Source organism: Podarcis liolepis (genome assembly GCF_965112155.1).
Source record: "Podarcis liolepis genome assembly, chromosome: 6".
In the NCBI taxonomy this organism is placed as follows: Eukaryota; Metazoa; Chordata; class Lepidosauria; order Squamata; family Lacertidae; genus Podarcis; species Podarcis liolepis.
In genome coordinates, this window is record NC_139559.1 from 81,456,277 (window position 1) to 81,472,595 (window position 16,319).

General features: G+C 41.3%; 1 protein-coding gene and 2 long non-coding RNA genes across 8 annotated transcripts in view; 2 read left to right on the forward strand and 1 right to left on the reverse strand.

Annotated features, from left to right (window-relative positions):
• Positions 1 to 4,495, forward strand: part of LOC310708491 — a 63,070-nt gene extending 58,575 nt beyond the window's left edge. For both annotated transcript variants that reach the window (XR_014527038.1, XR_014527039.1), the window contains one exon: positions 3,899 to 4,495. This is a non-coding gene — a long non-coding RNA (uncharacterized lncRNA). The remainder of the gene's footprint in view (positions 1 to 3,898) is intronic.
• Positions 4,496 to 6,151: 1,656 nt separating this feature from the next.
• The window catches only part of LOC310708497, a 124,062-nt gene continuing 113,894 nt past the window's right edge, over positions 6,152 to 16,319 (forward strand). Inside the window, exon 1 of one of the 3 annotated variants that reach the window (XR_014527053.1) lies at positions 6,152 to 7,304. This is a non-coding gene — a long non-coding RNA (uncharacterized lncRNA). The remainder of the gene's footprint in view (positions 7,305 to 16,319) is intronic. The other 2 variants (XR_014527054.1, XR_014527055.1) reach the window with 2 other exon arrangements.
• The window catches only part of LHX9 (LIM homeobox 9), a 37,664-nt gene continuing 30,112 nt past the window's right edge, over positions 8,768 to 16,319 (reverse strand). For 2 of the 3 annotated variants that reach the window (XM_083506834.1, XM_083506833.1), the window contains exon 5: positions 9,764 to 15,997. In XM_083506834.1, the coding sequence (XP_083362960.1) occupies positions 15,740 to 15,997 (258 nt within the window). In that variant the 3' untranslated portion in view covers positions 9,764 to 15,739. The other variant, XM_083506835.1, reaches the window with a different exon arrangement.

The window sequence follows — 16,319 nt, forward strand, 5'->3', positions numbered from 1 at the left end:
GTTTTGGTTCCTGTATTGATTTGGGAAGGGTGGATTACATATGTTTGCATTAAAACACAAAGCAAATAAAGTCCCCCTTCCCTGCCCATAACTCAAAGTCCAACTTCGCCTTCCAGCATGTTTGCCAGTACGCAGGAAGGCACAAGAATGGCTGGCAAATAAGCAAAGCAGCACTGCCAAAAAATGGGCATATGGAGTAATTCGGGAAAGACTGTCCTCCTGAATGCACCTTAACTCTGCTTTTTCAAGAGTTGAGTGGTCATTTTAGCCAGTGCTGACAAACGCTCCCTTGCCAACGTAAGAATGAGTTCAAGGGCCCGCAATAGGTGTGGTGCATCAGACATGAAATAAAGAAAAAGCAGCAGACAAATATTTCCGGCATGCATACTTTCTATTCTATTGTAAAAAAGAAAAAAAGAAAGAAATGTAACCCTATACAAATGCAAGTGTTTTTGTTCAAAACATCTAAGCTTTTTAGCACTGCTTTCCTGTAAAGCAAAAAGGAAATGTCTAACGTTAAAATTACAACTTCTATTACACTGTGTATGGAGGTTTTATTTCCGTTTGAATGACTTCAATTAGAATGAGTGTGTTCTGAGTATCTGATGGCAAGCCTGGGAAATATGTATATAAGGTTATGTGTTTGGAGAAGGCTGCGTCAAGCGAAAAGCCTATAATTGCTCATCAATGCTCTATAGCTGAGTAAGTTATCTGGCACAGGAGCTGTACCAGGAAATAGCAATCATACGATTCCTGCTCTGTATGTGGAGCTGGAAGATTTCCGAAGTCAGTTTTAATGTTCGTGAACGATGCGAGCTCAGCGGTTCGGAGGGAGGACATCTTACTCACAATTTTGCCATTTTGGATGTGCCAGCATGTCCCGCTTGTCAAAATCAGGCTGAGGCTGTGGGTGTCTCTACTGGAAGTCAATGATTTGGTAGGCTATGGGAGCAAAAATGCTGATGGGTGTAGGGAGAGTTAAGGGCTGGATGCTTGCTGAAGTGCAGCATGCGGAACCAGGCAAGGACACAAGGCTAGACTCCTGTGTATCATGTCTGACCAAGCTAGAGGCTTCAACATTGCTAACCAATCATATTGGCCAATTTTGGACTGTGCTATTCCATTTTCTGCCTGTAGGCTGGGTGGCCTAAGCTAAGTTCATAATACTAGTTCAGGGGTCTCCAAGCTTTCCTTGCCTTGGGCTGGTGTCTCCAGCGACGATTGTGCGGCGGACAGGGGACCGCACCCCCGTACGCACACACACATGCTATTTCTGATGCACATCCGGGTAGGAGGAGGCCTGTGCGCATGCACACAAGCTATTTCCGGTGCTCCTCCAACCTGGAAGTGGGTCCCCGTGCCGCGCCGGTAAGAGCAGGTGGTGGGAGTCGCCATGGGCCCAATAAACAAGTCCCCTGGGCTATAGGTTGGTGACCCATGTACTAGTTCATCCCTTGACTCCAGGGAATCCTTAGACTTCCTGTATGGAAACAATGGCTTGTTTGGGAACAGTGGCAAAGATTTCTCAGCACAAATTCTTTGGTGGGTAAACAACGCATTTAAACTGCTGTAAATCCACTATATGTTCATAATGTAAATAAGTTATTCACTGAGTTCTTAGGAAATCATGTTGATAATTATAATTGTTGTTTTCAGATTATCATTATTTACTGACTGTGGTCCAGAAAAGAACTTACCGTATTTTTTGCACCATAACACTCGCTTTTTTCCTCCTAAAAAGTAAGGGGAAATGTCTGTGCGTGTTATGGAGGGAATGCCTACGGGAGGCATGCCTACGGATTTTCCTCCTCTAAAAGCTACGTGCGTGTTATGGTCGGGTGCGTGTTATAGAGCGAAAAATACGGTATTTATTGCAAATTAATAAACCCTCCCCCCCCTTTTTTACCTGTCTTGCTCCACGTGTATGAATAGAAAGTGAAGGTTTTTGATTTTTAAAAAAATCCACCTCTTTTTTTGAAACATAAATTACATATGTAGATGTTACCCAGTCAATTCTAATGAAATAACAATGAATTTTAATATACATATGTGCATATATATCTGGGCATGTTGTTTGGGGATGGGGGGGAAACCCACATTCACGATCGAGTTGATATGGTAGCTTTAAACAAGAAAAGTTGTGAGTTTGTACAATCTAGGGTTGCCATATTACTAGAAGTAAAATTCAGAACACAAGAAATTCCGGACATATTGCAACCCTAGTACAATCACGATCCTAAATCCCACAGGGAGCCTACAGTGGTGCCCCGCAAGACGAATGCCTCGCAAGACGGAAAACACGCTAGACGAAAGAGTTTTCCGTTTTGGAGGTGCTTCGCAAAACGAATCTCCTATGGGCTTGCTTCGCAAGACGACAATGTCTTGCGAGATCCTGCTGGGTTTTTTTCCTCCCCCCCTTTTTTCTAAGCTGCTAAGCTGCTTATCAGCTGATCCGATCAGCAGATAAGCCGCTAAAAGCAGCTAAAAGCCGCTAATAGCGCTAAGCCGCTTATCAGCTGATCCGATCAACAGATAAGCCGCTAAAAGCCGCTAATAGCGCTAAGCCGCTTATCAGCTGATCCCAGTGGCGTAGCGTGTGGGGTGCAGGGGGGCCGGCCGCACCGGGCGCAACATCTGGGGTTAGGGTTAGGGGACGCAAATCCACGGGTTAGGGGGCGCAAATTACTTGCCTTGCCCCGGGTGCTTACAACCCACGCTACGCCACTGGCTGATCCGATCAGCAGATAAGCCGCTAAAAGCCTCTAAAAGCTGCTAATAGCGCTAATAGCGCTAATCCGCTAATCCTTCAATGGGCTTGCTTCGCAAGACGAAAAAACCGCTAGACGAAGAGAATCACAGAACGGATTCTTTTCGTCTTGCGAGGCACCACTGTATTTATGAGAGCTGGCTCCCTCCTGGCCAGACCTTTCTCCTAGGTCTTCCACCCAAGCCAGAGGGCGCTCATGGCCAATGAGCATCCAACTGAGGGGCAGGGCTAGTGAACGTGCCCTCACTTTTCTTCCTCAGACAATTGTAGCGGCATGAGGGGAGAATGCCTAGAAAGTACCTGTATGTGTTTCCTGGTTTTGTGCTACAGTGCAAAGCACTGAGCGTCCTCACACAGGGTTGCACTCCTTTCCTGCTTGCAGGTCACTGTGAGAACAGAATTCTGGATCTTTAGCCAGATCCAGCAAGGCTCTTTGTAAGCTCTTAGTTTGGGGCCCATGCATCTCCACCTGCTGCGGATGTTAACTTCAGCCCAGTCTCAATGCAGAGAACCAATACAGAGAACCATGAACACAGGGCAAACTTGCTTATTTGCACTTCATTTTCTTCGGATTATTGAAGGTGCAAAGCTAAAAACTACCTGCCTACCATATTCCACAGACCCTCCAGTGTCCCTATTTTCCAGGGACAGTGCTGGATTTACAGGAGCCATCCTGGTTTCTGGTTTGATCCAGGACTGTCCCACTTTTCCTTAGGATGTCTCTATTTTCATCAGAGAAATCTTGGAGGGTATGGAGTCATGCGACCTCCGAGCCAAGGAGATACGGTAAGTAACTATACAACCTTTAGAAGACATCTGAAGGCAGCTCTGTTTAGGGAAGTTTTTTAATGTTTTATTATGTTTTTATATATGTTGGAAGCAGCCTAGAGTGGCTGGGGCTGTTGTTGTTGTTGTTGTTGTTGTTGTTGTTGTTATGGAACAGGACTTCCCTATTTTCATCAGAGAAATGGTGGAGGGTATGTATTCCACTGTCTAACTTCTTCTTACAGTTAGGATGCATCCCATCATAGCCAACATAACAGCTGTCATTGTATAATTTTCACATATTACTTCAACCTCCTGAGCCCTATTGATTTCTTCCTCTCTCTTTTTTGGAAACTGTATATCCAGGCATGTTCCTGGATCCAACTCTTTCACTGGAGATGCAGAATTCTGTGAGAACAGACAACTACCACCATTCCTGGCTTGGGATTGTTTGACCCCGTTGCCCGTGGATTAGAAACCTCACAAGTTGTGTTCCTGCAATGTGCTCTGTGTGCAAACACTCTGTTTTCAGGATTTGCACTGGCTGCGAATCTGCTACCGGGCTAAGTTCAGGGTGTCGATACTAACATATAAGGCTCTCTATACAGCTCTGGACTAGGTTAAGTGAGAGACTACCTTATCTCTTACACATCCAGTAGATAGCTACAGTCTGTGGGAGAGTATCGCCTGCAGGTTTCAAAGATCTCAGAAACCCACCTTGCAGTAACTCAAGAGCAGGGCCTTCACTGTGGCTGCCCCGATCTATGGAATAGCATTCCTGTCAGCAGGTGCCCACTAGCTGCATTTTACGAAAACAACTGAAGGCATTTTTTCCTGACAGGTTTTCCAAGCTGGATAAATGGGTATTTTCCACGAGGGCCTGTTTTGTATGGTTTTGCCTTGGCTGTTTTTGTGTTTTAACTGTTTTCAATTATCTTTCGTGTACATTGAAACAGGTGTTTAGAAGGCTGTTAATAAATCGACAACGATGATGATGAAAGATTATTCCTTTTCAGCCTTTCATAATATGTCTTATTTCAGAAAATCCCTCCATTGTCTTTGCTTCTTCAAATCTTACCTTTTCCATAAACGCGAGTGTGCTGCAAATCCCCCCAAATTTCATTTAGCAGGAATACTCCACTGTTCCTTATCTTGAGTTTTCAGCATTCCACTGATAGCTGCCTGAGCAATCCTCCTCCGCTCTCTGTCGTGAAGACCACCTCTTCTCTGCTGGTATTAACTTACTGAGCAAAAGCCTGCCCTGCGCAGACTCCCAAAGCAGATGTGCAAGTAAAAAGACCAGCCAGCTTACACTCACAATTCATCTGGTGGTTACAGAACAGCTTCATTTCAAACACATTCAGCAACCTTCAGTACCTGGGACAGGCATCTGGGGCTGGGTGAAAGGTAATCCATAAACTGGCATTTCTGCGTGTATGCGTGTGTATTTGATTGTGAGATCCTTATCTAATGCATGCACACTAGAATGGGGTGGAAAGACGCCTGTAGAACAGTAGTGCATCTCAATATTTTTGAAACTCACCCTCAACTTCTTAGAAAACAAAGGAGGGTCAATACTGGGGCACAGATTCCAGATACCAGAAAGCACAGATTCCCCATGCGAATTAGGGACAGTGCTAGCATATGATAGGACACACACCATGTATTTAAAACACACGACTTCCCCTCCCAAAAGAATTCTGGGCACTGTCGTTTACCTCTTTCAGAGCTACAATTCCCAGCACCTTTAAGAAACTACTGTTCCCAGGAAATCATGTGATTTAACTGTATCATGAGCACACTGCAGAAAACAGATTCTGTTAAACTCTGTGTGTGAGGAAGAGGAGGAGGAGGCCTCATAACGTACAGGAGTTAGGTTTTTGGTTCAGGAAGCACCTTTCTAAAATAGGCAGCAGTGGTAGTTTTAATTTCTGCTTACAAATGGGGAATGAGTGCTACCTAGTGAATTCATGTTTGGGCTGAGATTTTCATAGCTACTGTACTGCATGATCTCTGCAAGTCTGCTGTCAGGCATAACATTTTAGGCAGGCCTTAATGCAACAGGCATTCTTCCAAATTAGCATATAGATTTCAAATTCTTCCAAATTAGCATATAGAATTCCCAATTAGTTCTACTCAACTCAATAGAGGTTTACACACCAGGAATCAGCATGAGTAAAAGGAGAACAAAAAGCAAAGGTAGCTATTCTGGCCAGTAAGAAACATTCTAAAAGGTAGAGCAATACCTTTCTCAGGCCAACCATAATGAGAGAATGAGTGGGAAAATGGCAAATCCAATGTAAACCAGTATAAAGTGACACTTGTTGGAGCAAAAAAAAAAAAGGTTTAATATCACATACATACTCATAAGATGTCAACCCAGCTTATGCCGGGCCATGAAAAAGGCAAATTCCATGCTAGGGATTATTAGAGAAGGACGAAAATTAAAGTGCCACTAATATATATATATATATATATATATATATATATATATATATATATATATATATATATTCCAGTTGGTATTTGTCTCCATCCTGAGATGAAAGACAGATTCCTTGACAGGTGGAAAACAGAAATGAGAGGGGAACTAGTTGGATGTTGTTGTTAAAATTTCCATGCCGCCCTCCATCATTTTAGGTGATACACTAAGTAATAATACAAATGGTATGGCGTGTTCAGTGACCCAGGTGGTCATTTTGAATTGATGTAATCGTCACTTAGCTCCAGACTTGCCACTTGGCAAATGGAAGGGCTCCTTCTTTTTCTAGAGGAATCTAGCCGAAGCTCCCCACTGGAAGAAGAGGGGAGCCCATTTTTTTCAGATTCCCCTTGAAGGCCACAGAACCACTGCCACCCACTGTGCCAAAGAGGGTCCCCCAGCCGTTTGAAGCAGCTGTTGTGAGGCCACAGGGAGGTGGAGGAACAGACCAAAAAAAGAAAAAGAAATAAAATAAACCCCCAAAGCTGCTCCCTTCCTCCAGCACAAGCAGAACTCTGCTCATTGCAAGTCTAGAGCCAGCAACCGAGCTAACTTTCCTTTAAAAAATAGCTTCTACTTCAGAGATATCACATTTTCTCAGCCCTCAAACTGCTGTTTGAGCCTCCTGCTACTGTGGCGGTTTGTGACAAGCGACGCTATGAGCGTCAAATGTGCAGAAAGGTCAGGGAGGGAGATTGCGATGCGTTCTGTTTCCATCCACATTTCGTGAGTTCGCTTCCATCCTTTAGGGCGGGCGTTTTCAGGTGTCTCGTTTCCGAAGGAACTTTTGCCACGACCACCCGTGTGCTGAGCTACAGCAGATTCCTCGTGTGTTGCAAAGGATTCTGGGACGTATCCTGGCAGCTTTGGGCAGCCGTCAGGGCCCACTGTTGAGTGGACCCCCCTGGAGCCCCATTTTTAAAATAATAATAATAATAATCCAACCCAGCATTCAGAGCAGCATTGGCTTGCTGGGCCAAGCTGCCAAGTCTGTTTCCCACAATGCAGCTGGCATAGCTTTGCTCTGGGGCATTGTGGGAAATTCAGCTGTTGACAATACTCAGAGACCTTGGGATGCTACCAGATAAGTCTGAAGGATCTCACAGACCAAGGAAGAGGCCGACCAGGATTCAGTTGGCCTAAGTCCCCCTCAGACCTGGAATCGACCCCAAACCAACCTAGTAGGCCTCACCCCACATTGCCTATCCGTGAATTGAGAGTATACCCTTCAGCTCAGACTGCGTGTTGTGGGGAAGGCGGACAGTGACGGATTATGTTTTTAAAAGCCAGGTAGGTTTAAACACCACTGGTTTTCTCAACAAGAAATCCCCTCACAAGCTCCAGTACTCTTAGGAACACGGCTTGAAAACCACTGCTTTGAGGAAACCATGGGAATATTTGTGTAGCTTTTAAAAAAGGGAGGGTGCGGAGTCAAGGTGGACTTAAAGTTCCTCATTCCCTTTGTGGCATTCCCCCTGCATTTTGCTTTAAAAGATTAAAGGTCTTTAAAAGGTGGTCTCCCTTCCTGCCTCTGAATTTCACATCTCGCACGATTCTTTTGAATATGTAGGAAACACGAGTGCGGCCAGGCTTTCTTCTCCATTATGTGGGGTGTGTGAAAGCGCACAATTGGTGCAGGGTTGCTCATGTAATCGTACACATTAATATAAGGAAGGTCCCTGCCCCAAAGGAGCTTACAATCTGTATTCACTCAAGATAACATCCAGAGTTTCTTTTTTAAAGGGCAGCCCCATGTACACCTTCTCAAAAATTCAGTGGATCACTCACTCCTGGGAAATGTGAGTATAGGGTTGCAGCCTAAAATAATCCAAACATTGTGTGATATACCTACGTTTTTCACCCTACTATTCTTGATTGAGATCACAGAACAGTAGTCACATTTTCAACAGAAAGAATTTTTTAAAAGTTGGTCCACAGTATTCACCGGTAAGTGAGAACTGTTATTATAAAAGCCACAACCTTATTTCTGGTGTTCAGAACATTACTGAAGTAATTTCTTTGTAAATTTGGTACTATGTTGTTCGGAATGGCATAGTTTTCGTTCTTAATTTCCCCCCGGCTTTCAGAAAACCAAAGCAGCTTAGGAAAACATTCAAAATGCTGAGCATACACACATAAGCGAAATATTTTAATGTCAGTTCATATTCATAAAAGTTACATTGTTTACATAGGGTTCATTTGTATATAATAAAATTTCATTTGAATGAAAAGGGATTTTTTTTCCTTCTTCTTTTTTGGCAAGCCTGTTAAACAAATTAACATATGCTTTGGATGTACAGCTTAAGAGGAATATAGTTATCCAAAAATCTTTTGCAAGAGAGGTTGCCTTTGAACAATTTCAAGGCCTTTGTTTCTGAAGTAGTAATAGCATTTTAACCTTCATAGCTGAAATTCAGCTATGGGTTGGATGGCGCACAGATCAAGTCTTCTATTATTATTATTTTAAAAATTGTGAAGTGAATTTCCTCATTGCATAGTGAACATGTAAACTTATTAGGGATCGTTAGGTTAACACCTTTAATGGTGTTATATACTGTATTATGTTAGCCTTCCTAAAATGATGGATAAAATAATGTAGCAGGAGGGTAAAAATCCATTAGCCATTGCCACCTTAAATACTGGCAAGGAACAAGGGTGTATTCCTCATCCACAACTCTCTCTGGCTGCTAGAAAATCTTGCTGGTTCCAAATTTTGGGAGGAAGAATTACACCACTATATCAATTTTTTTAAAAAAAAGCCATTGGAGAACAATCCAGCCAAATTAATCATTCTACAGTCCCATAGATTTGAATGGCAGAAATGCAAGCTGAAAGTTGGCTGGATCATGCCCATAATTTATGATGGATATTTAATATCTATGTCAGTTGTGAAGAAGAAAATGGGAGAAGAAAATGAAAAGCAGGAAAAAATTCCAAGGAAGTCATTTTACATTGTGCAATGTCCTTCGTTTGCTATCTAAAATGGTTCCCACACCCTTTGCTTTAGTGGGAGGGAAATGTACTGTTGCACCATTTTTGTTAAATTAAATTAATTCCAACAGTTATGTCTGTGTTAACTAGGTTTGCATCAAGTAAAATATTTATTAATGAAACTACTGTACAAGAAACATCAAAGCGAAATGCATCATACAGAAAAAGTACACTCTAGGTGACAGATGAAAAAGTGCATGCAGATTGCTTTAATTTTATTTATTTTTAAGTCAGAAAACAGAATACTAATCTTGATCCCTATTGTCTTGAATTGGTGAGAATTTTCTTCTCTGAATTTACAAAATGTCATTGAACATATATGACTAATACACATTGGCAAGCAAGATGAATGAATTTCAATTTTTGGATTTTATTTTACAGGTATTTTTGCTTGACAATTGTGAGTTCTTTTAAATATTGTGTTTGTTTGTTTTAAAAAAAGGAAGAATCTTCTCATATTGGACTGGGTGGTACTGCCAGGTTGCTCTGATGCCATACACAGCCTTCAGGTTTTTAGTTAGACACCGTCAAATAACATATGTTGTGTTAACATTCAGGAAATGACATTGAGTCTATTTTTAAAAAAATTATTTTTGGCTCAATAAATTTTAAATGTATGGTTTATCATAACCTAATATTGTCTTTGTCTTCACTGCAGTGGATATCCGATCAAACTTTCCCCTTCTTTTAATACTTTAGGGAATTTTCAAACGTCGGGATGTTTGGCTGTAATGCCCCAAGATTTGTTCTCCCTGAAAGAAATCATAGTGACAATTTATTAAACTACAGAGCAACCTGGCTTTTAGGGGTCTGTACTTTTAGATTGTGCTCAATATACCTAGCAACTAAATTGTGATGCATTTCATCATCATTATTTGTTATATTTTTCATGCAATTACTTCCGCTTCTAAAGTGCCTGGGGTTGGGGGTTTGGTTTATATATATATTTTACTTTTAAAAGAACATGGTCAACCTGACCCTAAACACAAAAGGCCACAATCCAGTACGAGTTGCTTGCGATTTACAACATAATCCTATACACATTAACTCAAAAGTAAGCCCCATTGAGTTTAGTGGGGCTTACTGCCAAGTAAGTGGGTATAGGAACGCAGCCTAAGTCCCACTAAATGCAATGGCATCCATTGATTTCAATAGTGCTTCGTTTTCACTAACATTTCGGATTGTACCCCACAATAGCTTAGAAGTAGGTCCCACTGATTTTCAATGAAACATAAACTTCCAAGCAACTGACCCAATCCACTTAAAGTTAGTTGCATTTGCTTTCAATGGGACTTGACATAGGCTAGTCGCAACTACTTTATCCAATTCATTTCACTTGGATTTAAGCACAACTAATGTTCATTGCATCAAAGCCACTGTGTTTAGCATTGCAGCCTAAGACAGGGTTATAATAATCAAATCAGTGGGGCATTACTTTTCTTTTTTAAATAAAAAATAAAAACCTCTGAAATTTCATCATGGATATGTACTAGGAAGCAAAAACTTAAAAATAAATCCTGTTTTAATATAGCACTAAGATTACTGTGTCCACCATCACACACTCACACATACAGTAAAAGCAACACAACACACTGGCATGGGTAAGACTCCATTAAAAAAAAAAAAGATGAAGACAAAAATTGATGGTAAATAAAACTCCTTCAATTCAAAATGGTTTATTCACACAAATTTAATAGGATATATCACAATTGTTTGGTCCATAAATATTTAGGGGAAATAGTTTCTATACAATGCATTTCTCAATAAAACAAAGAAACATGGACAAGTTTGCTAGACCACTTAACTGTACTAGAAACACGAAGCTCAATATATAAGATTATTGAATTTATCAACTATATCCGAAAGAGTGCACAACTGCTTTCTATGACATGTTTGTCCCCTCTACCAGGATATACACCATAAAAAGAGTTTCAGAAATAAGAGGTAAAACAGTACAAAACTAGTGAGGTGTCAAAAGGGCTTAAAACAGTTAATTTAACAAACAACACATATATATCCTGATTTTTCCCCCACAAGCTTACTCCCAAGTTATCGCATAAGGCACATTGTAGAACTGAGTTATAATTAGTCTACTTAATAAAGTAGATCTATAGTACCATATAGTTGTTCTGTCAAAGAACAAAATTTATAAGTATCAATATTTTTTTTTGTACCTGTAAAAGTGTATTAATAAAGATCTCAGCCTCTCCAAGGTTGTTTGGTCTGGTTAGTGGTAAATGCCCATAAGGTAAGAGAAACAGGAAACGTCCAAGGTTGGCACCTCAATCCTAAATGTATCAACTTGGAAGTAAATTCCACTCAAGTCATTTGAACTTACTTCCATCTAAACACGCTTCAGGTCAGCAAGCCTTAAGCGTTCTAGAAGATGATGACCACACTTGCTAAATATATAACGACAAAGACACATTTTCCTCTGTTACAGTGTTAACATCTCTTCCATTGTTTTTTTTTTAAAAATAAGCTACTTTTCTGTGCTAATTTTCTAAAAACCCTGAGCAAAAGTTACAATAATGCACTTTAATGTGGGCAGTGAAGTGTCAGTATGTATCCACGCATTAGTAGAAAACAACAAAAAGAATTCCTTTTTTTTTTAATACCAAAAAATAAAATTTAAAATGAAAAAGGAGATTCTACTGAAGGGAGGTTTGGAGGAGGAGGAAGGGGTAAAATCCAAAGTACTTGTGCAAAAAGTTAATCTTAACAATCCACCCAAAGCAATATCTTCTTGGCGGATTTTGGTTTGGTTCTGGAGTGTCTCCCATGTCTAATTAGGGGGTTACTGGAATAAAGGATACAAATGAACATTCACCACTGCCCAGACCATTCAGACTTTTAGCTTAAATTAAAAAAATAAAATAAAAACAAACACTTGCAAATGTAAACTAGGAAAGGTGTTTCCAATTAGCAATGCATCCACAAGGCTTCTGAGTTTGGCAGCTTCAATGATTGCCAGCTTTAAATCCCTAGGGGTTCCCCACCCCAATGCATTCTCTCTTCCTCTACATTATTTTTTAAGGGAAAAAGCTAGATTTAGCACAGAGCCCTTTAATTTAAATGGGTTCAACATGCTTGGATATGTAGCCAGTGTGTCTATCAATGTACATGGTTGTGTGTTTATTATATAAATACAAGTATACACACGCATAGATAGAGATATGAACTGACAATTTGTAGAGGGCACCGTTTAGCAAAAGTTTGCCATGATTCTCGCTCCATTGGAAGCCACAGAACAGAATTTAGTAACAACTAGCTGAAGTTCTGTTGATTTTAACGGGCCTTGTTTAACCAGGTCTGGTGCATGTTTACTTGGAAGTAAGCTCCACTAAGTTCAAGTGGGCTGACTTCTAGGCAAGTATACAGCTGCAGTCTTACATTTGCTGATTTGTGCCTTTTCAAGTTAATACATTAACGTGGCAGACAGACACCATCTCATGGGAAATAAATCAGAAGGATGCTCAAAACAGCAATGAATACAAGATACTGGAATCAGCTTTTAAACGTCTTAAGAAATTATATTTTGCTTATTTCCATCTGTTACCTTAATAGTGGGTAGGAACACTCGAGCCAGAATTGTGTTTGTGATTTTGTAACAGAAAAACCAACAGCACCTCCTCCCTGATCTCAGGTATGTTCCAGCCAGTCCCATTAGAACTTAAAAGTCTTTCATGCATGCTGGATTTCAGGAGCAGGTGAAAAACCCAGCTCAGAAACGTTTCAATATTCAGTTGTTTAGCCGCCATCCCCAAGCCTCTTAACCCAGAGCAAGCTAATTCATTTCAATGGAACTAGCCCAAAGCAAGCATATAGAGGACTATAGCCCTTTTTATAATACCCAGGCTTGCTATGAAGAAATATTGTCCTCAAACTACCCAGATGATTCAAGCTCTCTTCACTGGCCCTCCAATTTTAAACACTTTAGGAGTGATCCAGCCAAAGCTAAACCCAATGAAGACTCCTAGTAGTTCTGTGGGAGACAGATTTAACTCTCTTGCTGAAATCAATGGGACCCAAAGTGTTTAGTTTTGTGTGGAGTGCACCAATTACTTGTTCCATTCTAAATCAATGAAATCTTGATCGGATATTTGTTTGCTCCAAACAGGGGTGCCAACGTGAATAAAATATTGGGGGGGGGGAGGTTAGCCCCGCCCAGAATAATTGATCACATGCCACAGTGCACACACACCATTTGAATGGCAATGCCCATAAATTGGGGGGCGTGGCCCCCTCAAATATTTTATGGGGGGCAAAGACACACACACACTGCCCCCTAGGAGTTTGCTCTTGTGGCTCCAAAGTAAATCCCACTCATCTGAATTAGGAATATTCCCAAGTGTGCATAGAATCAGGGGGAGCTGCATCTAAAATGGGTATGTTAGAAGAAAGTCAAGTTGGTGCTGTCTAAGCAGTAGGAACTTCACAGCTATGAAGTGCGTAAACTCAGCTGGGGTTTTAAACATACCAAAGAGTTGTATAATTGAACTGTGGAGTCTTTCTCACACAGACACAACTTCTGAAAACAAATTGTCACTTCCTTCTAGGGAAACTGGGGGAACTTTCTACAAATTCTTGATGAAAATGTGGTAGTGGGAAGTTGGATCTGGCCTTCAAGTCACTAGCTAGTGACCTGAGCTGGACCCAACCATCCGTCTAAGAAAGTCTGTAGGACTTCCCACCAGTGACTGCTAATATGTGAAGACTTGATTTCGTAGTTTCTTGGATTTATACTCCACCCTACCCAGGACACACTCTCCCCATCTGATTTCCTAACTCACCTACATTAGGCCTGATAATAACTGTGCAAACTTCAATTAAACAAACAAACAAAAAACCCTACTGTTATGCATTAACAAAAAATTTACAAGGGTTTTGTCTGCATAGAAAATAAAAAGGAACAAAATTTAAATGTCCTGATCATAAAATAATAGCCAGCATTGGTGACCTATATATGTTTTTGAACCCCAGCTCCCATCAACTGATGGTGGCTAATGCTGTCCCATCAATCTCTGGAGGGCATCACTTAAGTTGCCCCTGCTACAAAATGAGGATTAAGAACCTAAAATTTAAAGTTGTTCCCATACAATCTTTCAGTGGTGATATACTGGTGTTGATTGAAAATGGCCACAGTGTTTTATACTAAAAAAAACCTGACTGGCCACAGAAGACTAGGCCAGAGTGAGGACATACTGACCTCAGGATATTAAAAGCACAGACCATCTACAAGTCAAGGTGCAGATGGTGGTATTTGAAGGGTTGAGACCCATGTTTACTTGCAAATCAGCCCTACCTCCAGGATTCTTGATATCCCCATGTTTGAGGGGGAAGGCAGACCCAGATCTCTTACCATAGCCCTATACCTGAGGCGGGGTGGAAGGAAACATTATTCCAAGTAATATGGAGATGACCTCAGGGTGAAAGAACTCTCTGTGAGTATTGGCTCTCTAGTACCTAGTCATCTGTCTGTACCCCAGTTCACATCCTATGCAGTAGCTACTTTCCCCTTCCGCCTTTGGTGGCTCTCATTGGACAGCACCATCAGTCAGCTGCCTGCTGGTTTGGCAAGTCAGCACACACCACCACTCTGGTACATCTGGCAAATGAGTTGGAAAAGTGAGCCACCATGGACCAAAGAGGAAAGAGGCCAATATCTGACATAAGCTCAGCCGTCACACATGTCATTGTGACTTGCAAACTGTTAAGAGGTATATACTCCTGACATCTATTTTAATCGCAGGAGCTACCTGTCTGCACTTTTGTAAATGAGTCAGAGTTGTTGAACTCCAACTCCTATCAGACCTAGCTGCAGTCCAAACAACATCTGGAGGGCCACAGGTTCCCTATCTCCAATTCAGAGGCAGCTTTTAAGGCTGCAAGTTGGACCACGTGCACACCATACATTGAAAGCACATTTATACCACTGTAACAGTCACGCTTCCCCACCACCGCAAGAAACCTGGGAACTGCAATTTACCTCTCACAGAGCTACAGTTCCCAGCACCTTCAATGAATTACAGTCTCCAGGATTCTCTGGGGGAAAGGCATGTGCTTTAAATGGAGGGTGTGACCTATCCCCATTTACATAGAATTATGTTCAGCTGATGTCAATGGGAGGCCTAGCCCTGTTATGTGGCAGAAGGGAACAACTGCCTCAGGTGGCAGATTGGGGGGTGCTGAATTTGCTGACCTTTACTGCCAGACTTTCTTTCTCGGGCATCAAAACACCTCAACCTTATTTGACCGACAGGAATTTCTGACATGTTTATATGTTCTTTAAGAATAAGCTTGAGGATAACAATCCATGCCTTTTTTAAAAATAACACAATTTTCTGACTTCCATGGTAACCATTCACCCACCCCCATAAAAAAAAAAAATCTGGAAATAAGGAACATACAATTTTAAGAGGCACTTAATAGAATGATTCAATAGTTTCCCTTTAATTAGGCAGTGGTTTAAAAAAAATTCCAAAGACAATTTAGAGACAAAGAATACGTAGTTGTAGAACAGAAGTCTGTTACTGCAAACTCATTTACCAAGTGGCTGCAGATGCTACTGACCAAGCTGGTTTTCCCCAAACATTTTGTGGGTTTGTTTTTCTTTCAAAAAATAAAAAGTCTTGCAAATAATATTATTAATAATATAATTATAATAATAATGGAGAAAGAAGAAGAAGAAGAAGAAGAAAGTAAGAATATTTCTCTTTTTTAAAAGTCAAATGTTAGAAAAGGTTTGTTAAGGTAGTTTGTGAGGGGCTTCCGGAATCGTGGCTGTCCAAGTTAGAGGTCACTGATGACACTACAGTGATAGTGGGATTGGTCAGGTCTGTTAAAGTGGTCGCAGTGCCGGGTGGAGTGAGAGCGCCGCTGTCTGCTGAGGGCGGGGCCGGAAGCGACGTGCCGTCAGCTTTATCAACACCCCCATTCTCCTGCCGCAAAAGGTTCCTTCTGAATTTGGCTCGTGCGTTTTGGAACCAAACCTGCAAACCAATCCCAGTTGATTTCTTTACCAATGTTTGCCTTTTGATTTTGATGGTTTTCATAGAAATCATAGAATTGTAGGGTTGGAAGGGACCCCAAGGGTCATCTAAGTCCAACCCCCTGCATTGCAGGAATCTCTTCGTTTCTCTCTCTTTTGTAGCAGCTTAATGCATTTTAAGGGGTGTTTCGGTGGCCCTTTTATAATTATTATCAGCAAATCCTCTCTTCCAGGCTTTCCACCCATCAGTTAACTCTTTTGATACCAGCTTGTCTTATGGGAAATGCCTTCAGGCCCCTGTGTGTTGTGGGTGATCCTAGGGC